The following is a 25346-nucleotide window of genomic DNA, read 5'->3' on the forward strand; positions in this document are numbered from 1 at the left end:
CCAGCCATTAACACTCCATTATGACCCAGCTTTGCCATTACCTATAGACAACTTTAGTGAAGGAGAAGAATGCATGGTGGTTCTTCTCCAGGTTTGTGACATGTATTGCCTGGCATTAGGTAAAGTGTCACATTAACATGTTAACTTTAATAGGCCCGCTTTGATTTAAGAGCTAATTTGAACATGCCCCAATTTTATCTTCATTGCCTTTAAGACTATATATGTTGTTAAGTGTAAGGATTAAACACACACACACACCACACACACATCTTTTTCTAGATAATGGTTTATACTAAAGGTCTCCTAAGAGCAACACTTTCCCTAGGGTAGCCAGTGCATTGATATTCAATGATAAACTGGTGTAAGGATGTGTATTTGCAATATGAAAAAATATGTTTAATTGATTAATGAAGATAAAAGGCTAATATCTTGCATTAAAAAAACGTAAACTAGAGTGATGTATAGAGTTCCTATACTGTAGGTATAGCCTCACATACATGTTTTCTATAGAAATTACTGTACAGTATTCTTCTTCAGTATTTTCCACAGATGGGCTCTTGTGTGCTTTGCTAGACACTAAACCAGTATACAGTTGTGCTCATAAGTTTACATACCCTGGCAGATTTTATGATTTCTTGGCCGTTTTTCTGAAAATATGAATGAAAACACAAAAACTTTTCTTTCACTCATGGTTAGTGTTTGACAACAGAAACTTCTCAAATGACCCTGATCAAAAGTTTACATACCCTGGTGATTTTGGCCTGATAACATGCACACAAGTTGACACACAGGGGTTTGAATGGCTATTAAAGGTAACCATCCTCACCTGTGATCTGTTTGCTTGTAATTAGTGTGCGTGTATAAAAGTTCAATGAGTTTCTGGACTCCTGACAGACCCTTGCCTCTTTCATCCAGTGCTGCACTGATGTTTCTGGATTCTGAGTCATGGGGTAAGCAAAATAATTGTCACAGGATCTGCAGGAAAAGGTAATTGAACTGTATAAAACATGGAAGGGAAATAAAGATATCCAAGGAATTGAGAATGCCAATAAGCAGTGTTCAAACTAATCAAGAAGTGGAAAATGAGGGTTTCTGTTGAAACCAAACTAAGGTCAGGTAGACCAACTAAAATTTCAGCCACAACTGCTAGGAAAATTGTTCGGGATTAAAAACCCACAAATAACTTCAGGTGAAATACAGGTGTGGCTGTTTCAAGATGCACAATAAGGAGGCACTTGAAAAAAAGATAGGCTGCATGGTTGAGTTGCCAGAAGAAAGCCATTACAATGCAAATGCCACAAAGTATCCCGCTTCCAATACACCAAACAGCACAGAGACAAGCCTCAAACCTTCTGGCACAAAGTCATTTGGAGTGATGAGACCAAAATTGAGCTCTTTGGCCACAACCATAAACGCTACATTTGGAGAGGAGTCAACAAGGCCTATGATGAAAGGTACACCATTCCTACTGTGAAACATGGAGGTGGATCGCTGATGTTTTGGGGATGTGTGAGCTAAAAGGGCACAGGAAATTTGGTCAGAGTTGATGGCAAGATAAATGCAGTATTTCCCAAAAAATACTGGAGGAAAATTTGCATTCATTGGACTTACTTGGACATTCCAACATGACAATGATCCTAAACACAAGGCCAAGTCAACCTGTCATTGGCTACAGCAGAATAAAGTGAAGGTTCTGGAGTGGACATCTCAGTCTCCTGACCTCAATATCATTGAGCTACTCTGGGGAGATTCCAAGTGTGCAGTTCATGCAAAACAGCCCAAGAATTTACAGGAACTGAAGGCTTTTTGCCAAGAAGAATGGGCAGCTTTACCATCTAAGAAGATGAAGAGCCTCATCCACAAATACCACAAAAGACTTGAAGCTGTCATTGATGTTAAAGGGGGCAATACACGGTATTAAGAACTGGGATGTGTAAACTTTTGATCAGGGTAATTTGGGTAGTTTCTGTTGTTCTTATGATTTAAAAAGAGTTAACACAGTTGATTAATAATAAATGGCTTCAGCGAAACACTAACCATGAATGAAAGAAAAGTTTTTGTGTTGGCCATTTTATGTTCTTGGAAAAATGGCCAAGAAATCATAAATTTTGCCAGGGTATGTAAACTTATGAGCACAACTGTAGTTAACATTGTTAGCCTGGTTGAAAAACCTTAAAGTGAATAACTCAACACCAAGTTCACTATATGGACCACTTACAGGGGATATAAAATGTCTACACACTCCTGTTAAAATGTCAGGTTTCTGTGATGTAAAAAATGAGACAGATAAATCATTTCAGAACTTTTTCCACCTTTATTGTGACCTGTAAACTGTACAATTCAGTTGAACAACAAACTGAAATCTTTTAGGTGGAGGGAAGTAAATATAAAAAAATAAAATAAAATGGTAGCATAAGTGTGCACACCCTAAACTGATACTTTGTTGAAGCACCTTTTTGATTTTATTACAGCACTTTTTGGGTATGAATCTATCAGCATGGCGCATCTTGACTTTGCAATATTTGCCCACTCATCTTTGCAACAACACTCCAAATCGGTCAGATCTCCACATCTCCTGTGCACAGCCCTCTTCAGATCACCCACAGATTTTCAATTGGATTTAGGACTGGGCTCTGGCTGGGCCATTCCAAAACTTTAATCTTCTGGTGAAAGCCATTCCTTTGTTGATTTGGATGTATGCTTTGGGTCGTTGTCATGCTGAAAGATGAAGGCTGAAGGCTTTGTGCCAATATTCACTGGTATTTGGAACTGTTAATAATTCCCTCTGCCTTGACTAAGGCCCCTGTTCCAGCTAAAGAAAAAGAGCCCCAAAGCATGATGCTGCGACCACCATGCTTCACTATGGGTATGGTGTTCTTTTGGTTGTGTGCAGTGTTGTGTTTGCGCCAAACATATCTTTTAAAATTATATTGAAATTATGGCCAAAAAGTTCCACCTTGGTTTTATCAGACCATAACACATTTTCCCACATGCTTTTGGGAGACTTCAGATGGGTTTTTCTTATTTAGCTTTAGCTTATTTAGCTGGGATTGGATGTTTTTCTTCATAAGGAAAGGCTTCCATCTTGCCACTCTACCCCATAGCCCAGACATATGAAGAATATGGGAGATTGTTGTCACATGTACCACACAGCCAGTACAGATATTTCTGCAGCTCCTTAACCACTTTACCACTAAGCCTATTTTTGACACTTTTTGTTTACAAGTTTAAATCAGTATTTTTTGCTAGAAAACTACTTAAAACCCCCAAACATTATATATATTTTTTAGCAAAGACTCTGGAGAATAAAATGGCGGTCATTGCAATATTTTTTGTCACGCGGTATTTGCGCAGCGGTCTTTCAAACGCCATTTTTTTTTTTGGGAAAAATTACGAAAAATCACATTTCACTGCATTTAAAAAAAACTAAACGGTAAAGTTAGCCAATTTTTTTGTATACTGTGAAAGATGATGTCACGCCGAGTAAATAGATAACCAAACTGTTACACTTTAAAATTGCGCACACCCGCGGAATGGCGACAAACTACGGTCAATAAAAATCTCCATAGGCGACGCTTTAAATTTTTTTAACGGTTACCAGTTTAGAGTTAGAGTGTAGCTCTTTTTTTTTTAATTGCTCACGCTCTGGCGATCGCGGCAATACCTCACATGTGTGGTTTGAACAGCGATTTCATTTGCGGCGCGACTTCCATATACGTTTTCTTTCATGCGCGAGCTAATGGCGACGGGGGCGGCTAAATTTTTATTTTTTATTTTTTTTCCTATTTATTTATTTTTTAATTTTGTGACAGCAATATGTAGTGACAGGTACTCTTTATGGAGGGATCAAGAGTGTAAAAGACCCTAGACCCCTCCACTACACTTCGATGTATTCAAAACGCCGAAAACTGCATTTTTGAATACTGTCACTTTTTGAATCTGCCGCCTTTAGCAGCAGAGTAACCCGGACGTGACGTCGTGGACGCCGCCTCCGGGTTACGTCATCGGAGACCCGATCGAAGCCGCTTCCGGCTTTGATCGGGACTCAATCCAGCCGGCGGACGTGCCAGCTGGGTGCTCGGGTCTCCCGGTGGAACGGGAGACCCGGGCAAAGCCGCGGGAGGGGGGGGGACGTCCCCTCCCGCTCGCCGGGGTAACGATCGAGCGGCTCCCGAACTGCATCGGTCATTACCGCTGGAAAGCCGACCGCCGGCTCTAAAAAACGGCACCGGATGATGCCTCTAGCTAGAGGCATCACCGCGGTACAACCACGCAAAATCAGCCGACGTAGGTCTACGTCGCTAGACGTTAAGTGGTTAATGTTGTTGTAGGCCTCTTGGCAGCCTCTCTGACCATTTTTTTTTTGTCTTTTTATATTAATTTTGGAGGGACGTCCAGTTCTTGATAGTGTGCCATATTTTCTCCACTTAATGATGACTGTCTCCACTGTGTTCCATGGTATATCTAATGCCTAGGAAATTCTTGTGTACCCTTCTCCTGACTGATACATTTTAACAATGAGATCCCTCTGATGCTTTGGAAGCTCTCTGCGGACCATGGTTTTTGCTGTAGGATGCGACTAAGGAAATGTAAGGAAAGACCAACTGGAACAGCTGAACTTTATTTAGGATTAATCTGAGGCACTTTAAATGATGGCAGGTGTGAACTGACTCCTATTTAACATGTGTTTGATTGTGATTGCTTAACCGCCTTAGCGGTATCCCCGAGCGTGACTCGGGGTAGGAATTTTCTGCTATTAGCGGTATCCCCGAGTCACGCTCGGGGTCAATGGGCAGAGCGTGCAGACAGCGCAGCGGAGCTTCTCTTACCTTATCCTGGCGATCCAGCGATGAGCTCTCATTGCTGTGACCGCCAGTGAGATCTCCGCCGCTCGTCTGTCGGTGTGATGACTTCCTAGTTCCGTTCCCTGCAGCAGCAATGCTGCATGGGAGCGGAACTAGGGAGGGAAAGTCAAAAAAAAAAAAAAAAAAAACGTTGCACAAAACACATAACACATTTTATATTATATATATATGCATATATATATATATGCATATATATATATATATATATATATATATATATATATAATATATATATATATATGCATATGTATATATATATATATATATATATATATACACACACATATATATATATATATATATATATATATCTATATACACACATATATATATATATATATATATATATATATATATATATATATATATATATATATACATATACACACATATATATATAATATATAACGCATGAATTATAATCTAATCAATAATATAATTTTATTATATATATTATATATTAAATAATAAAATAATATTATTGATTCGATTATAATTCACTTGTTTGTGTTTCAAATTTATCACATCTGGGATGTCTACTAGAGACTTGTTTTGGTCAGGTTTAAGTCAGTAATTTCTAAGAATTGTAGGCCTATAATACATAACGCCAAATTTCCATGAAAAGAATTGTACCGCTTTTGGAACAGAATTCCTGACAGAATCATACCGCCAGGGAGGTTAAAGAGGAAGTAAACCCATTACTTAACAATTTGAAAAAACAGTTACATTTCCGGCACGTGCCGGAAATGTAACACTCCCATTGGTAGTGCTCTCAACCAAACTATCAAACCATCCAATGGCTGGTATCATAACTGATCACATATGCAGCATCATGGCAGTTGAAGATCAAACAAAGGCCAAGATGGCAGCTTCCTTGCTTGAAAACGATAGGAGGGTTTACTTCCACTTTAATTCTGAACACAGCTACACCCCCCAGTTATCAGAGGGTGTGCACACTTATGTAGCCACATTATTATTATTTTATTTTATTTATTTTTTTTTTACTCCCCGCCCTAAAAGATTTCAGTTTGTTTTTCAATTGATTTGTAAAGTAAGATGGAAAAAGTTCTGAAATTATTTACCTTTTATCTAATTTTTTTTACATCACAGAAACCTGACATTGTAACAGGGGTGTGTAGACCTTTTACATTCATTGTATGTATTTATACTTGTTAAACATATCCCCCTTAAGCTGGATACACACTATACAACTTTTGTTGTTCTATTTCCTTTTAGATTTACCTTTAACTATGTAGTGCCTGCCTGATTGCATACCAATTGAAATGTTTTAGGTTTGACCTCATATTCTGTGGTTTTGGTAAATCTAGAGAAAAAAATCAAAAGAAAATTGTATAGTGTGTATCTAGCTTTAGTCTCCCCTTCTCAAGAGAGAATAAATTCATTTCCTCTAATCTTTCGCCTTAGCTGAGCTCCTCCGTGCCTCTCATCAATTTGGTTTCCCTTCTCTGCACTTTCTCAAGTTCCCCGATATCCTTTTTGTGAACTGGTGCCCAAAACTGAACTGCATATTCCAGATGAGGTCTTACTAATTTGTACAGAGGCAAAACGATCTGTCTGTCTTTGAGTCCATACCTCCCTTAATATAAGAAAGGATTTCTCTATCGCTCATTGACAGACGTAGTCTTCTTGATTCTCAAGAGCTGGGTTATGTTGTCTCCGCAGGAGTAGGACTAGGCAGAAAGACAAAACGTTCTGGCTCCACCTTAGGGGCAGTCCCTGAGGGTATATCCTCCCTCTCTCTGCTACAGGGAATCAGTTTTTTTCTGTCTAGTCAGGAGTAAGGACCTAAGCTCCTTGCTGGGATCTTTTTGGTCCTGGCAAGATTTTTTCTTTAGAAGAAATATTTTTTTAGGTAGTTTTTTCTCCAGTGTTTTTCCTGTGAGATCTTCAAGCAAAAAAACGCCGGACTGGGCGACACTAGTGGTCACCCCAGCCGGCCTACGAGCGCGCGCAGACCATTGCATTGCGCTTGGTCGGCCGCGACACATTCAAGTAAGTATGCGGGGCCGGGCGACGGGCTGGATGTTGAGATCCAGTGGTCACCCCGGTTTCTGCCTACGAGCGCGTGCAGACCAGAGCCCCGCGCTGGGTCGGCCGCGACGGAGTCCCATTGGAGGGACTGACCTTGCAAGTTAAAAGTCTCGCTTGGACGCCAGGAACCAGAGAGTCGAGGCGTCCGGAGTGGTCCACAAACCCCCACCCCGGTGGAGAGGGTATTGTGAAGAGAGGGTGCCTGTCGGTTCGGTATGGTGAGTAAACGTTCCCTTTTTTCTTTCCTCGTTATGAGGCAGTATGAATTATGGGCCCCTCCATACATGGTCAGTATATATCTGACACTAAAAGTCCCCCTTGTAAATACAGTATGTGTTTGTGGGAAGTGGACTTGGTTTGAGAGCTAACACTCTACCCAGCAGACTGTAGCATTACAGCAGACATAGGAGGTATAATCCTACCTTATTTGTAGTGTATCTCCTGTAGATCTATCAATCGCCACTCAGCAGAGATGCAGGTGGATGTGCTGGGAAAAACGATTTCGGCGGTCCGCCGCCATTTTGCCGTAGACCAGGTGCATGCATGTCCTCAGGTCACGCCGGCCGCCATGTTTTTGGAGTCTAATGTCTCCTATATGGGGGCGGCCATGTTTCATGAGCCCAGCTACCTCGTGGAGAGCTGGGAACGCCGGAAGACGTACACAGGGGGCGGAGCCACGTCCTTCTACCCGGGAAAAAGCAACAGCTCCTTCCAGTCTGTAAAGACAGACGCTGACTGCAGTTGGTTGGAAACTTCACTGCATCGGTTGGTGAGCCTTGGGGGTCCCTCTCTCTCTCTGTGGGATCGAGAAGCAGGTACTCTGAGGGGCGCTATTGCGCTAGGGGGAGACACATAAAAAAAAAAAAAAAAAAAATTAAAAAAAAAAAAAAAAAAAAAAAAAAGTTTTTTTGTGTTTTCTGGCAAAGGTGTCCTGAATTAACATGGACCCTGCCACTCATGTATCTCCTCCGGATCCCCTCGAGGGGTCTGCGGGATCCTCCAGCACCCCACTGACGATTAAATCATTGTCCGCTATTATGGAAGCTTGTGTCCCGGGTGGAAGTGGCTTGTCAGGGACAGGGCGCAAGTAAGCGACCCCCGCCTAACCCCTTATTATCTGAAACCTCGGATTCAGACTCTGAGCCTATTTCTGCAGTTGCAGGTACTTCATCTGGTATTGGTGTCTCGTGTACTGTCTTTTCAGACAGTGAGGAGGATGTTTCGGCATCAGCCATAGCCAGAGAGGAAGCGTTGGTAAACGCACTCATGGTATCTGTTCAAGAGACCTTAAGATTACAGGGTATTCCGTCAGAAATAGCTGAAACTGAAATCCCCTTTGGGACTAAAAACGCATCTAGTGGCGAAGGTTTTTCCATTGCCCAAATGTTTTGGCAATCCAATCAAAGAAGAATGGAGTCTGCCAAAACGCATTTCTACTATTTCTAAACGCATTAACAGGCGTTATCCGTTTGAGGAAACCCTCATTAAGAAATGGACAGAACCACCTGTGGTGGATTCACCAATTGCTAGATTGAATAAAGCCACGGTTATTCCTCTAGAAGACGCTCCGTCTTTTAAAGATCCAGTGGATTGCAAGATAGAAGCTATGTCTCGCACCATGTTTACCTTGATTGGATCAGCTTTCAGACCAATAATTGCTATTGGTCTGGTTTCGCAGGCTGTAACTGTATGGACCAAGTGGTTACGCCGGGACCTAGAAGAGGTCCCTCAGGCGGTATCAGATTTATAGGAACAGATGATACAGGGGTTACAGTTTGTGTGTGATGCGGCGTTAGACGCCACTTCATTATTGGCGCGAGCATCTGTCTCAGCGGTGGTTCTCAAGCGTACACTGTGGCTAAAAGGTTGGTTAGCCGACCAAGGTTCCAAAAAAGCATTGGCTAATTTCCCCTTTTTAGGAGAGCGTCTATTTGGAGCCAACTTAGATGAGATCATTAAGGATCTCACGGGTGGAAAGAGCACCTTTTTACCGCAAAATTTTAAAGGTAAAGGAACTCGTCAAAGACGAGGGCCTTCTTTTTCTGCTCACAAGAGGTTTTTTTCGTCCCGCGGGTGAAAAAATTAAGTCCTCCAAAGCTCCTGCAGGAGGCGTCAGGGGTCGTTGGTCGGGCAAGCAAAAGCCCGCCCCCTCTAGACCTGAAGATAAACCGTCCAAAGCCTGAAGGTGCGCCCCCCACCCATAACTGGGGTGGGGGGACGTCTTCGCCGGTTCCCGGATCCATGGCTTTCCAGAATCCCGGACAGATGGGTTTGCGAAGTCATAAGGTCAGGGTACAAGATCGAGTTTCGATCTCTCCCACCGGCGCGATTCTTCCCTTCCAATAGCCGACTATCCCCGGATCGTTTAGACGATCTGTGGAGAGCAGTCACAGATTTACTACAACAAGGAGTGGTAGTCCACGTTCCTTGGACAGAACGCTTTCAGGGGTTTTTATTCAAACCTATTTACAATACCCAGGAAAGAGGGCAAAGTGCGTCCAATTCTGGACTTAAGGGCACTCAATTCTTTTGTCTACATAAGAAGATTCAGAATGGAGTCCATTCGCACAGTAGCAGCCTTTCTGCATCCAGGGGATGTCCTGGCGTCCATAGACATCTAGGACGCATATCTTCACATTCCCATTTTCGCAGGACATCAGCGGTTTCTACGTTTTTCCATAGAAGAGAACCACTATCAGTTTGTGGCGTTACCTTTCGGTCTCGCCACGGCTCCGCGGGTCTTCACGAAGGTGTTGGCCACAATGTTGGCACTTCTGCGCCAAAGAGGCATATCGTTTCTAGGTTACCTAGACGATCTTCTGCTTCATGCAGAGTCTCCTCAGACCTTGCTACAAAACATAGAAATTACTATGATTTCTTTACAGGAATTCGGGTGGCTGGTGAACCAGCAAAAGTCATTTCTGGTTCCCACCCAGAGGCTCGAATATCTGGGTCTAATTCTAGACACAGTCAGGACAAGAGTTTTTCTTCCGGTAGGGAAACTCCGAAAGATTCAATCAGCAGTCCACAAACAGCTGGTCTTCCCTTCGGACTTGCATGAGGGGTCTGGGGTTGATGGTGGCTTCCTTCGAAGCAGTCCCATTTGCCCAGTCCCATACCCGAATTCTTCAGCAAGAGATTCCTCTCAGATGGAATCGGAATCCGGAATCCCTGGACAATCAGATCCGATTGAGCAAACAGACCAGAGAGTCTCTGGTCTGGTGGCTTCGGTCTCCGATGCTCAGCCAGGGAAAGTCATTTCTGCCAATATATTGGACGACAGTGACCACGGATGCCAGTCTATCCGGATGGGGAGGAATTCTCGGTCAGTTATCTGTCCAGGGACTTTGGTCCCCGGAAGAATCCAGGTTACCGATAAATGTATTGGAACTGAGAGCGATCAGACTTTGTCTGATTCACTGGACCGAGCAGCTCCAGGGCAGCCCGGTTCGGATCCAGTCGGACAACGCCACGGCCGTGGCTTATGTCAATCACCAGGGGGGCACCAAGAGTGTCCGAGCGGCCAAAGAAGTGGCTTGCATTCTTCGCTGGGCGGAACGATTTGTTCCAGCAATCTCTGCGGTGTTCATTCCGGGGGTGGAGAATTGGCAGGCAGATTATCTCAGCCGTCAGACTCTGGATCAGGGGGAATGGTCCCTCCATCCAGACGTTTTCCACCAGTTGTGCCTACGATGGGGCACCCCGGATATGGATCTGTTGGCATCCCGATTCAACAGGAAAGTTCAGAGATTCGTGGCTCGCTCCCGCGATCCTCTAGCAGAAACCGCAGACGCACTGATCGCCCCGTGGGGGCAATACCAGCTAATGTATGCCTTCCCTCCTCTTGGGTTACTGCCAAGACTTCTTCGCAAGATAGAGGAGGAAGGAATTCCAGTAATCCTGGCAGCTCCGGACTGGCCTCGTCGAGCTTGTTACGCCGACTTGGTCAGACTGATGGCGGACGTCCCGTGGAGACTTCCTCTCAGGGAGGATCTACTGTCTCAGGGACCGATCTTCCATCCTGCTTTACGATCGCTGGTTTTAAACGGCCTGGTTATTGAGACCCAGGTGCTGAAGGACAAGGGATTGTCAGCTTCAGTTATTCCTACTCTAGTTAAAGCAAGGAAAGCGACTTCCAGAAAGATTATCATCGTACATGGAAGTCTTATATTGTGTGATGTGAATCCCTTGGGTTCCATCTACATCTTTATTCGGTAGTCCGAATATTGGCTTTCTGCAACAGGGAGTTGAGCAGAAGCTGGCCTTGAGTGTTATCAAGGGTCTGGTTTCAGCATTTGCTATCTTCTTTCAGAAGCTTTTGTCTACTCATTCCTTGGTGCGGAATTTCATCCAGGGGGTGCGACACCTGGCTCTGCCAGTGCACGCGCCGTTACCATCCTGGGATCTTAATTTGGTGCTGTCGGTTCTTCAGACACCTCCCTTTGAAAATATCAGGGAGATTCCCTTGCTTACTTTATCCCAGAAGGTGGTCTTCTTGGTGGCTATCACTTCTGCACGCAGGGTGTCAGAACTGGCTGCATTATCCTGTTGTTCCCCAGATCTGGTGGTTCATAGGGATAAGGTTGTTCTTCATCCGAATCCATCCTTCCTTCTAAGGTGGTTTCAAAGTTTCATTGAATAAGGACAGTGTATTGTCCTTCCTATGTCCTTAGCCCAATCATCCTCGAGAATTTGCATGGCATTCCGTGGATGTAGCTCGGGCGATCAGGATATACTTGAATACTACGGATTCAATTTGTAAGACGGATTCACTGTTTGTGATCACGGATGGCCCTAAGAAGGGGTTGCCTGTTCTGCTGCGACTATCTTTAGATGGATCAGACAGACGGTGGTATAGGCTTATTTTATCTAAGGGTCGGGATCCCCCGTTCCCTGTTAAGGCGCATTCTACTCGGGCGCTTAGTTTCCTGGACCTTCCGCCATCAGGCGTCAGTGGTTCAGGTTTTCAAGGCGACTGTTTTAGTAGTCGGTTCATACCTTTACAATATTGTATAAGGTTTATGTGATGGCATCGTCAGATGCCTCTTCTGGCCGCAAGGTTCCTGCAGGCCACTGTTTGAGGAGACTGTTGGTCTACCTCGAGGATTTGTGGGGTAGGTCTCATCTGTTTTCTCGATGAGTCCTTTGATACTTCTGGTTGGCTCCGGTTGGGCCTTCTAGATTGGATTTTGATTCTGTCAATCCCACCCCTCATTTTGTGGCACTGCTTCTGGATGTCCCAGCTCTTGAGAATCAAGAAGACTACGTCTGTCAATGAGCGATAGAGAAAAATGGATTTTTGTAAGATCTTACCGTAAAATCCTTTTCTCTTAAGCTCATTGACAGACGTAGTACCCGCCCCTCTATCATTGAGTTGGGTTGGGTTAAATTCTCTGTACTGCTTTAAAACAGAACTGATTCCCTGTAGCAGAGAGAGGGCGGATATACCCTCAGGGACTGCCCCTAAGGTGGAGCCAGAACGTTTTGTCTTTCTGCCTAGTCCTACTCCTGCGGAGACAACATAACCCAGCTCTTGAGAATCAAGAAGACTACGTCTGTCAATGAGCTTAAGAGAAAAGGATTTTACGGTAAGATCTTACAAAAATCCATTTTTTGCTCACTTTGATCCCTTTTTAAATATAGGCACCACATTGGCTTTGAAATGACAGAGCTCAGTTCTTGTAGGACCTCAATTCTTTTAGGAGTAGGTGTATGCCATCTGGTCCAGGTGCCATATTTACCTTTACTCTGTCTAAATATTTCTGGGCCATATAAATTTTGAGTCATTGTGGATCACTTGGGATTGTGTCAATACTATCCTCATTATGGACATGAGCCCCCCCCCCATGCTCATTTATCTACACAGAGCTGAAGAAAGTATTTAATAAATTAGCCTTCTTTTTGTTCCCAGGCACCCACTCTAGATTTAGTAAGGGGCCTATACCAGTGATGGCAAACCTTGGCACCCCAGATGTTTTGGAACTACATTTCCCATGATGCTTGTGCACTTTGCAGTGTAGTTGAGCATCATGGGAAATGTAGTTCCAAAACATTAGGGGTCCCAAGGTTCGCCATCACTGGCCTATACCCTCAGACGTGACCTTAGACTAGTAATATATTTGAAGAATTTTTGGGGGTTTGTCCTATTATCTTTTGCAATCTGTTAGTTTTGAATTTTTGCGGCCTTGATTTCCTTTTTACATATTCTGTTCTATTCATTGTATCGTTTAAACAATGATAGTGTTCCTTCATTTTTATATATTTTTTAAAGGCTCTTTTATTATTATAGCATTTTGGGCTGTGGGCCACATAGGTTTAATTTTTAGCCTTTTAAACTTACTGCCCATGGGAATATACTTTGCGTTGAGTTCACATACAGTCTTTTTAAAGAATTCACGTTTCTGTTCTGTCTTTATAGATGACGATATTCCCTCTCAGTCCAAGTCTTGGAGACTATACTGTTATTAATAAAAATAGTTATTAATTTTCTTTTTTCAGCTGGTAACCCTGTAAATGGCAAACTTCCTGCCTTTGGGTGGCTATGCTCACTTAGTTCTCTAGATCTGTGGAGGAAGCAGTGATTGTCACCCAAGCCAGACTTTAGTTGGTCTTTCTCTGCATTAAATGGTAGTTGGTAATTAGAAGTTTATAGCAGAAGATAAGCAGTCCGTTCTCGTCCGATCTGCCAGACGGATGGAAAATAGGGTTTGCATCCATCCGGATTTGACAGACGGGATCGGATGTCAGCGGACATGTCTCTGCTGACATCCGCTGCCCCAAAGAGATGCATGGGGCATCCGTTCAGATCCGCCTGAAAAACTGACCGGCGGATCTGAACAGTCCGCAAGTGTGAAAGGGGCCGAACGGGTATTTTCTTTTTCTTGCTGAAAATGTTCTTAATCTGAATAATGAAAATTAATGTACCACTATTATCTAAGCACTGGAAAACTGCAAAATTTTTGTTCTTGGGTTTTGATATCCTTTACTCTCGTTCAGTAATATTTATTACACACGGACATAAGTGGAAAGTGATTATCACTTCTAGTTGCCACAAATTAAATATATTGATATATAGATTTATTTATCACAAATATAATTTTTTGATAATATAGATATAGTACAAAATAACAAAGGGTCCTGAGAGCTACTATGAATTGTTAAATTAACGAAATAAAGCTCCAGGCACTAATCACCATCTCATATAGAAGTGCTGTGCAAATACCAAACCACAGTTGTGTATAAAATATAAACAATATGTGCAGCTCAAATGAATAATTCACATATGAGAGTATTTCACAGAACCTGATATGGATATCAGATAAATGTGCAGACAATGTAATAATTAATATGTGTGAAATAAATGAATAAAATAACACAGTGAACAAAATCATATCATCATAAATGTGACATAGCATGAAGGACTAATGCAGAAAGATGGAGTCCTTGTGTATCGTGCTAAACATAAACCACTGATCTTCAAAAACGTGCTTCAAAAGGGAATATGGGAAAAAAAAAACATATATATTGCTGTGACACAGTCCACCACCAATCCCATAAGGAGGCTTACCCGAGTGAGTGGACCCAGTTTGGCATATGCCTAGTGAGTCAACTCACACGGTGTATGTACACTCAGTATGCCCGGGATGGCGATAGGAACTCCTCACATCAATCTCCTTGTCACTCTTGTATGCTGGAAAAACTCTTTAACCGTCATCCATGAAAAGATTATGCAGAGAATGCTCTCAGGTTTGGATGAATATTCTCCAACAATCACCAAGTGGATAGGTCATCAAAGAAAGAAATCAAAAAGCCTCCACATAGTGTAAAATCATACCATGAGGGTATTTATTAAAAGTTCAGAACACTTACAATTGGGTAGGTAAAAAGCGCTTTCAAAATAAATCTGTATACAGCATCAGTACGCAATGGCATGGACAGGACTCGGATGGGTTTCATCTGCTTAGACATCATCCCTATGAAACCATCTCTACTGATGGTCTCGCTTGTATGCGCAAGCCACTAGTCTGGAGTGTGTGCTAGTGGCTTATGCATACAAACGAGACCATCAGTGAGGAGTCCTATACATGTATAGACTGGTGCTCTGGAAGCACCAGTAATTTGTGAGTACCTAGCATTTATTTTTTTAATAAAGAGATTTTTCTTAAAAGGTATAAGCACTATTGCTTTTTTTCACTTGTGGTACCTGGATATCAACAAGCGGAGTGGGGTGACATATAAAGAGCAATCATTGACAGCTTATTGGCAATTTCTGCTTGAGCACAGGAGATGCTAAAAGATGTATTCTGACCAAGCTTAATTGCAAGGTCGCATTACTGAAGGTAATGAAGGGGGAGCACATTTGTGGTGAAACACGGATTTGTTATATTGGAACACTCACAAAGGGAGAAGGATTGAGTATTTTTGATTAAAGAAGATGACTGGTGACTGAGATATTTTTCACAGTTCTTATAAACTACACTGTTGTGGACTATTTTTGTATATTTTTTTATTTTTTCTAATTGGATTTCATTTTAATTGATCTCCGCATGTATTTATTTAGCACCGGGTTTGCATAATGTTTTTATGATTTATAACAATTGGAATTGCAGTCAACCTTTATGCAAAGGTCTAACTTACACTATTATTTTTTATTATTAGTTTTGTTTGAAGCGCAGCACAATTGTAGTTTGATAATATAGATATGTTATGACGCCAGTATACAGGTAAAGCTGGATTACTTGAATAGTTTTAAATTCTTGTAATAGCCACAGAAAAATAAAAAATATGTTTTGGTTGACCGGTGCTTTACAGTTTGAATGTTGTACCATTTTATTATTGTACTTAAAGTGCACCTATGCTTAGACCAGGGGTGTCAAACTCAATTTCATTGCGGGCCACATCAACATTATGGTTGCCCTCAAAGGGCTGGTTATATCTGTAAGACTAGATGTCCAAAGCACCCTTCTCCCCCTTTCATTAGATGTCAAAAGTCCCCACCCTCCCTTGCATCACAGTACACCCCCTTTACCTTGTGCTGCTGCCTAGAAGAAGCTATGAATGGAGCTGGGAAGCTGAAAGTGCCGGGTCTGGAGGAGGACCAGAGGAGGGCTGGGGTTTGCTGAATGCTGAGACCAGGAGAGACAGAGACGAAAGGGTGCTGCAGCTGCGCAGAATCTGTATATGGAGTTCTGTCGTCCTCTTTGCTGCCAAATGCTGAGACAAGGTGGGGACAGAGATGAGGGGGTTGCCACAGCTACAGGAGAGGTGCTAGGGCCACATGAAAAATATTTACATATTCCTAACAAGCAGCCAAAGATCTTTAAAATAAGCAATAACTGAAGGCTCTAACTGCATGCACTATGAGGTAATTAATTCTCGAAGAACACCGATAAGACTCAAGTTGGTTTATAGGGCTCATAAAAGAAAAGGAGACGCAAACACCTAGTGCATTACCCGATGTAGACTGATGAAGGGAGCTTGACTCCCGAAATGACAGGCAAATACACAGATCCCGGCTGCAGACCGGGCTTCTGTGTGACGTCTGTGGCGGCGCGACTCTCAGAGAGGAGGCGAGTCGCGCCGCCACAGACGTCACACAGAAGCCCGGTCTGCAGCCGGGATCTGTGTATTTGCCTGTCATCCACGCTTGAGTTCCCCTGATACATGTAAGTGCATTACTTGCTTAATAAACTATATCTCGGGGATAATACGCTATGGTCTCCTTTTCTATTTGTCCCACGCATGTTGTGTGAGAGGGAATAGAGATTTAGATCCTTCAGCAGGAAGCGGGATATACGATCGGGCAATCGATTACCACTGGATCCCATATGTGCCTGTTTATTCCCAGTATCTGGTAAGAGTCCATCCTCATCTTTACTGTGGGGTGATTCTTTCCTAGATATCTCTGTCTACCATCTAGCAGTCAGAACCTTTTCTGCCTATAACTCCAATACCTCTGGTAAGGAGGGAAGCTAACTGGTGATGGGATTTTCTACTTCAGAGCACTGGATACAGCACTTGTAGTTCACTTTTGTTTTTTAACACTTGGTGGAGATCATCACGGAATTGATTTATTGGATTTTATTGGAATGTGTTTTTCACCTTAAACCACACACGTGGTGATAAAGCACAGAGTGGACGTTTATCACAATTGGATTTTGATTCTTTATACATAGATTGATTTATGTATTTACCTTTATTCAACATCACTATTGTATATGTTTTGTCACATACTTGTTGTTGATTGTTGATTTATAGCGCACCTTCATTTTTTATCACTTTAACACTATACACAGTTCAGGTAGCAGCTTTAATTATCAGCGCACCCTTAATATCACCATATTATTTACCCTGGATCCTTTACCTTTTTTTTTTTTTTTTTTTTTTAGTAGATCTTAACCAGTTCATTAAATTGTCACACATTTTAACGTGATTTCAAAAAAGGTTTTTAACCTGTTTAATTATTCAGCTTTATTAAAAAAAAAAAAAAAAAAAAAAAAACTAGTGGTCCAGTTTTAGTTTTTGTTCTGGGTTTTCCAGTTATAGTGTGACAACTATCTTTCAACTGGTGTTTTTGGCATTGTCACCCTGTCACATGAGCTTCTTTCTGGTGGAGACGAATGCCGGCAATAGATGAATCTCTGCTGGTTCAGCAGCAACTAGCCAAAAGTTGAACCATGTATGGGTAGGCTGAATGTACCAAGTTGATCAATTGATCAACTTGGGTAAAACCAGCCTGCTGGGTTTTGCATGCAATTATTGCTAAGGGCTGGTATAGCCCCTAGCAATGATCACTGGCTTTCCCCCCCCCCCCCCCCCCCCTGCCAGGAGAACACAATGGCTTAGCGGGAGGGATTCCCTTATCAACACTGTAGTGTCGTGGTTGCAGGAAAGAAATTCGCTCCATGTATTAAAAATGTCTCCATGTCTTAAAAGTGGTCGTGACAACACACGTTGCACAGCCATAGTACATCATTACTGAGCAATGATGTGCAGAGAGGCTGAAAGAGACTGGAGGACATTAGCAGTAAGAAGATAAGAAACTGGTAAAAACAGTATTTTAGAAAAAAACAAATCAGTGGTTAATACAAAGTGTTTTGGCAAATAATCTAATTAGGGTTTTAGCTCTACTTTAAAAACCCATGGTCTCCTTTTGCATTCAAAACACAGAAATAATCTATTATTGTGAAATATGTAAATAGTCCAATTTATATTGTCTTAAACAGGTTAGCTGTATCTTTCATTGTGTGTTTTTCTCTGTATTTAATAACAGGAGATCCATGCACTGTTTCCTCACAGTTGGAGCTGGAAGAAGCTTTCCGGTTATATGAGCTAAATAAAGACTCCGAGCTCCTAATTCATGGTGAGCAAATACAATAGTTATTTAAAGACACTTTAATCAATAGCAAACGGATGGTTTGTCACAGAAAAGTATTTTGTGTGAAATATAGCGTATTAGCTTTGAAATAAAAGTAATGGTAAGACAATATTATAGAGTTATTAGGTACTTTAGATATATTTTACAGGGAATAGGGCTGCATATACATGTATCTGCATCTGTGCAATGATATTACAACTGAATAAACACCATGTTATGTTCACAGTGTTTCCTTGTACCCCTGAGAGGCCCGGAATGCCCTGCCTTGGTGAAGACAGTAAGTGTGCTATTTATACATATTTACTGACGTGAGCAAAATGATGTTGCCTAGCTTTTTTCATTCATCTAACATTTGTCAGACAGATCATGTTTGATTTATGCTAGAGGAGACTATACACTAGAGGGGATAGTTCTAAATTGGTGACTGTGACTTTTGGTAGACATTCATTGCAGGTGAATCTTTCTGGGGCAAAGGTTTAAATAACAGTGAATAGCATGCAGTAAATGGTTAGTAACAGTCACATTCACTGCTTTATAAATATCTCCCTGTGTCTGTTGCCAGTAGCAGCCTGTTTTAGAATTGCAGTCAGGGATTCAAAATGTGTTAAAAGACAGACCAGAAATTTTCAATGGATACTTATGTCAATCTATACTACTAAACTTCAGTCAAGCACCTAAATACACAGTGGAAAAACATTTAATTATGTTGAGTGATTCTTGTGATCCACGCACCACTGCCAGGTCCTTGACTCACTCCCCAGGCCGCTGGTTGAATAATAAAGGTGCAGCACAGCATTTAATAAGTCAGTCTTTACCTGTCAGCATAGTGCCACTGAAAAGAGGTTTTAAAAATACATTTTTATATTTTAGTAAAGTGGGCCTGATTTGAAAAGTTGAAGATTTTCGTAAGTCTCGTGAGACTAGCAGTCCTGGGCACAATGCATTACAATCTCACACTGTTGATGTACAGTTTTGTGGCTGTAGTGTAACAAGGGATCCTGGTCACAGAATGAATGAACAGTGCACTGTTCCAGACAAAAGGAAAATCTTTCAGGGTAATGCTTAGGAACAATTAGAATTTCAATATGTTCCCTATAACATAGCAAATTGTCACTGTTCAAAGTCAAGTCCCCTCGGGCACACTGGCATTTGCTTTGTTTTTTGTATCATGTCTACATTGTATTTGGGTGCATTTCCTGTTGGTAAGTTCAGGAAAAATATTATCTTGTTTTATGAGTTCAGTTTTGGTATATAATACTGCATTTAACTTCCACTAAGCATACCCCAAAGACTGCAATACCTATTTAAGGGTGTTTTAACACAGATTTTTACTGTGTATCTAAACCCAAACCACACAATCGAATGTATTGCAAAACTCTTGGACACTGGCAGCTGTACTTGCTTTCTTTTTTTCAAGCTTCGTTCCTTTATTTTTATTTGGTGTTTCTGCAAATAACCCATTTCCACTCCTAGAATTACAATGCTTCCTCAGCCTACTCTATCTGTAACTATGCCCCTCTGCTATTGTCCATAACCTAGATGATTCTGTAGACCTAAGCGATAGCTGAAAAAAGTGCGGATAATTAGAGTAAGCATAGACAGAGAGAGTAAAAAAGTTATCTGCTTACAATATTTCTGGCTACAGTATATTAACAGGTATTTTTGCACAAAAATAAATGACGTCTAATGGTATTTTTAACAGACCAAATAGAAGTTCATTGTTTAGTTACATACCATACCCTTTAAATGTAGCGTTTGCCCAGTGATTACAGATTCCCTCTAAAGTGACCCATGGTTGAGGCACCCATATTTAATGCCAGTGCAGTCCCCTTGTCTCACGATCACTTGCCTTTCCGACCTCCGATCAGAACTCTCCTCTTAACTAGTCTTGTTTGACAAACCAGTTGGCTGACCAGACCCATCTTTTTTTGCATTTGTAGACCTTATATAAAGCTTCCTATGTAATATCTCAGAGGGTAGGAACTTTGGGAGCATAAAGCTCTTCAAGTTACTATAGATTGCTTATACAAGATGGCAGGGTGCTGAGGACTGACTAGTGCTTTGTGACTGAAAGTGAATGGGTCTGTTCTGAAGTTTACTTGCCAAGAGTTGTGTAATTTTGTCTCCTTGGACCCTGAATCCTGCTTTCATTGTGAAAAAAGGGAACAAAGATCTTGGAATTCACTTTCTACAACAAATTTTGCAATAATAATACTCGCTTGTTGCCTTTAGTTATGTAGCAGTGTCACATAGCTATTCAGACTCCTTGTCTTAGCATTCTTTTAAATAGCTGCAAGCAAAAAATACAACCTTCATACCAATAATAAAGAGTGAGCAGCATCAGTCTAATATTTGGACTGTAATCACTGCTATATCAATACTTTGTCCAGTGCGAATGCCTCGTTCATTTTCACTGCAAATTTTCAAAGCAGCTGTTCAGTGGGGATTTCCACATACGGTTCGGATGCAAATTTTCAGAGCCCATGGTCACCGGCATCGTTAACCATATCTGGTTGTTAGGGAGCAGGCCGGGAAGTCCTTAACAAGCGATGACCCATCAGCTACCCACTGACAGCTAAATGTAAACCAAAGAATGTCCGGCAATAAAATTTGAGGAAAAAAAAACCAGCGTGGGGGTCCCCCCCAATCCATATAAGGCCCTTCGGGTCTGGTATGGATTTTAAGTGGAACCCCACACCAAAATTAAAAAAATGGCGAGCCCTCCTAAACCATACCAGGTCACATGCCCCCAAAAACAAGGTGGCCCCCAGACCCCCCCCATGTGAATGAGTATGGGGTAAATTGTACCCCATACTCATTCACCAAAAGAAGTGTCAAAAAGAAATAAAAACAGACAGTTTTTGACATTCTTAAAACAAAAAAAACAATGTCGCCGGTGTAGATCCAGCGTCAATCACGGAACGCCGCCGCCAACCCCCAGGAAAAGAAAGAGTCTGCACCCATTGCTGGCTCCTGTTGTCTGCCTGCTCTGCTGTCTGACAGTTCTTAAAGCGGAGTTCCGCCCCCCTCCAAAAATTAAAATTCAGCAGCTACAAATACTGTAGCTGCTGACTTTTAATATTAGGACACTTACCTGTCCTGGAGTCCAGCGATGTCAGCACCGCAGCCTTGAGGCTTCATGGCCGGGTCCCCACTGCGCATTAGCGCGAAGCGCTCTGCGTTCAGTAATTAGCCACGAACCAGAGGGAGGAGTAGGGGACCGAACCTCAGATGAACCTCGCCGTAGCGAGGTCCGACGGAAGTGGGGACAGGGTACCTGTCAAAAACAGGTACCACCCCTCCCCCCTGAGAGGTGCCAATTGTGGCACCAGAGGGGTGGAGGAGACTTTTGAGTGGAACTCAGCTTTAAATAGCTTAGGGGTGGGGCCACATGGTGACATCACTGGGTGGCCACGCACCCTTGTGATGTCACTGACCACTGCATGCTGGGTCGATGACAATGTACCCCATATTTATTTACATGGGGGAGGGACGGGATACCGTAGACCTCCACAACCCACGGCCAGGGTTGTGGGGAACATGGGGACAAGGTGCTTTGGGGGGGCGGGGAATGGCCTGTAAAGAGCAACCACCCCTTCCTGCCAGGCTACATGCTCGGACCCAGGTGTTTACAGGTTTACATGTGTTTACAGGTTTTATGTTCACATATCTGTAGGCCCGTCCTAAGGGCAGCAAACACCAAATGGTTGGGTTGGATCTTCTCATCTGATCACTGTTTCCTCCTGAGATCTCCTTCCCTATTAGGCACAAATATGCTAATTTGCCCAATGGAAAGAAGTATGTTTGTAAGGCAATCATTTGCAGCAAAGATTATTCATAGCCAGATTATGCATACATGGCAATACTTTAGGGAGGTAGCCTTTCATATTCTATATCATCTACCATGTGCTTGCCCTATTTCACAAGTGAATAGAAATGACGGTATATTGAATATTTTACCCTAATGCTCCCTTCCCCAAACAGCTGATGTAAATAAAAATAAGGACCCGATCAGAGGCTTTTTTTTATGACCGGTGACAGGCTTGGTGTTATGGGTTTGTTTTCAAGGCTTTCTTTGGAAATTTAAAGCAATGCAAATATAAAAAAATAAAAAAACTGATTATTCTTTATGTTTCTGTTATTAGAATCAATCTATAGACGTGGAGCAAGAAGGTGGCGAAAGCTGTACTGTGCAAATGGTCACACATTCCAAGCGAAGAGGTTTAACAGAGTGGGTATTGCTTCTAGATGCTGTTTCAAAAGATAATTAACATTGCTAGACTGTTATTACACAGTATGATGCAAAGAGTTTTTTTGCTTACATTCACCCGAGGAGTACTTTGTTTCTCTAATTTGTATGAGATAGTAGATGGAAATTGTTTAACATTTGGCACACAGGTTTTTACTGAAATAGTGGTGTTTTTTGCACATGTTACAGTTCGAAATAAGCGCATGCACGCTCATAAAATCTTAATGTAATAAGTTGTGCATGTTTATAGGTCTGTGTTTCTGGACACCTAAAATGTTGTGTAGTGAAATTGTACTGTGTAGACAATATGTCTATTCTCCCTATATTCACTGAAGACAGCTGACTGTGTAGGAGTCTTATGCAGACAGTTTGTTGAAACTAAATGTTTTCATGTGTTTTCTCTTTTTCTAGCGAGCGCACTGTGCCATCTGCACCGACCGGATATGGGGATTAGGACGGCAAGGTTATAAATGTATCAACTGTAAGCTGTTGGTTCATAAAAAATGCCACAAGCTTGTTAGCATTGAATGTGGGCGACATACAATAGCTGTAAGTATCCATATTTATTACGTGAAAAAGAAAAATGTCACAACCATATTCTTTTTAATCTTCATCAGGTCATTAGATTAAGTCCCGGTTCACACTGGTGTGACGTGGGAAACCCTGCGAATCAGTGCCGATTCCCTCATGCACCAGAATCGCACAGTGATTCACACTAAGATTTGCGAATCGCTGGGGGTGTCAATGTAAAGTTAATGACACCCCCCAGATTGGATCACAGTGTGAACTGTGAAATGGTGCAGGAATCTGATCGCATAGGTGTGAACACCCATGCGATCCGATTCCAGTACAGACCAAAAAAAGGATCCTGCACATTTTGTATGGGTGAAATCACATTGCACAGACATCGCATGTGATCTGCACAACAATGCAGTGTGAATCACATGCGATGTCTGGCATCACACTAGAGTGAACTGGCGCTAACTGTATTAGCCTTCAGTTAAAGCAGTCCTTTCATTGGCTTAAAAGCACAATGCAGCTAGTCTGTGTTTAAGGTATCTATACACATAAATGAACCACTGGCAGAGTTTTGCTGGATTGGGTCTGATTTTTTTTTTTTTTTTTACAAGTGTGTAGCAGCAGACGCTCTTGGCTGGAATATTTTGGGTGAAAATGACAATTGACGTTTAGGCAAATAAATATAAATTCTTGGCTAGAGAAAAAGGTGGTTGGTGTCTGCTCCCCATCCTCCATATAATGAATAGTAGTAATCTACCCACTCACAGAATGTTTATTTAAAAAAAAAAAGTAGTTCAGGGGTTGAAATGTGTGCAGCCATATTGCATGGTTTGCCTACTCATGTTTTGTGGTTAGCTTTAGGTAAAGTAGGTCTGAACTGTGGAGGCCATGCCCAAAATGGTAAGCAGAAGGCAATGGACTAGTCACTAGTATTGACTGTGTTCTCCATGCTGCTGATCTTTTCCTCTTCAGTGACCTACCGTGCCTTGTTCTGCACTGTCTCTCTGTGTCAAAATGGCATTCTCAGTAGAGGAGTCAACTCCTGATGACTGGTAATCTGATAACTGGTTGGTTATTATTCATTATCAGCAGCAGAGATAGCGAAAGCACAGATTCACAGAATGAATGAATTTAAAGCAGGGAGATGCATGGAACAAGCAACAACAGCTTACAGGCAACAATGCCTCTGATACTGCAGATTTACAGCTATGAAGCTGTAGACACAGGAGAGCCTAGGCCAGGGCTGGACAATACCAGGTTGCCAGGCTGCCACGGCGTTTAAAAAAAAAAAAAAACACACTAGCGGCTGAGACTGTGTGCTCGACAAGGCTAGTGATGTCACTGTACCTGCACAGCCAGGCTAAAAGAGAACGATGAGCCCTTAGCAGAGGTGAGCTCTTCCTCTCGATGGACAGCTAAGTTAAGTGGGCTGTCAGCAGCAGGGCTGGCTGCTTTATTGGTGTCCAGCCACATGTGGCAAAGAATGGCTTAGGCTGTACACATTCCTGGAGGAGATGATGAGTCAGTAAATCCCAGGCTGTGCTGTTATGAAAAGGCTGCAAGCTCTATGGAGGGAAAGTGTAAATGTACAGGTTCTGGGGGCTGGTGCCTCAGTATCCGTGTGACTGTACAGGGATATTCCTAATCTGTGCAGGACAGGACTTCTCTTACCCCGGTTCTATGTGTCCTGGGCTAAGTCAGTGGTGTGGAAATTGTTTTTAAAAACTACTTGTACAAGGGACTAAATCAGGGCCCCAATCTGCTTATCCCTTATGACAATCTACTTGTCCTGATAATGTCTGGGGCTTTTGAAAATGATGGGGTCTTTATGGTAACTTAAGGGAGAAAAAAAAAGTAAACCCTGCTGTTTGCCCGCTGCAAGGCTAAATGTTAAAATAAAAGCACCTGGCTGGTGCCTGGAACTGCTGGGCTTTGGGTGATATGATTTATGCATCCCTGGCTAAGTGTTTGAGCCAGGCTGCGCTGGATCTTTGTATTCTTCAAGAAACAATGAAGCTCAGCTGACAGGTCACTGTATTTAACAGTACTACAGTAAATTGTGTGCTAGATAGCGAGCAGTTTGATCACTTGAAAACCAGGCCTAAGGTTGGATTCATACACAGGATGGCACAGTAACAGTACAAGGTGTATTTTGCTGAAAACCACACCAAGGATGTAGCAGGTAGAGTAGTTAATTCACTCCACTAAAATGCAGAGATATAAATGATGTTTATAACCTACATCACACAGGCTCTTCCACACTGGCAACACCTGAGCTTGCCTT

General features: G+C 42.2%; 1 protein-coding gene across 1 annotated transcript in view; it reads left to right on the forward strand.

Moving 5' to 3' along the window:
* PRKCI (protein kinase C iota) overlaps positions 1–25346 on the forward strand; it is a 202042-nt gene that overhangs the window by 85542 nt on the left and 91154 nt on the right. The window contains exons 3-6 of the mRNA XM_082252559.1: positions 18190–18279; positions 18521–18571; positions 22440–22525; positions 22955–23092. Coding sequence (XP_082108685.1) covers positions 18190–18279; positions 18521–18571; positions 22440–22525; positions 22955–23092 — 365 coding nt within the window. The remainder of the gene's footprint in view (positions 1–18189; positions 18280–18520; positions 18572–22439; positions 22526–22954; positions 23093–25346) is intronic.

This window comes from Pelophylax lessonae (assembly GCF_965119305.1).
Source record: "Pelophylax lessonae genome assembly, chromosome: 3".
Classification (NCBI taxonomy): domain Eukaryota; kingdom Metazoa; phylum Chordata; class Amphibia; order Anura; family Ranidae; genus Pelophylax; species Pelophylax lessonae.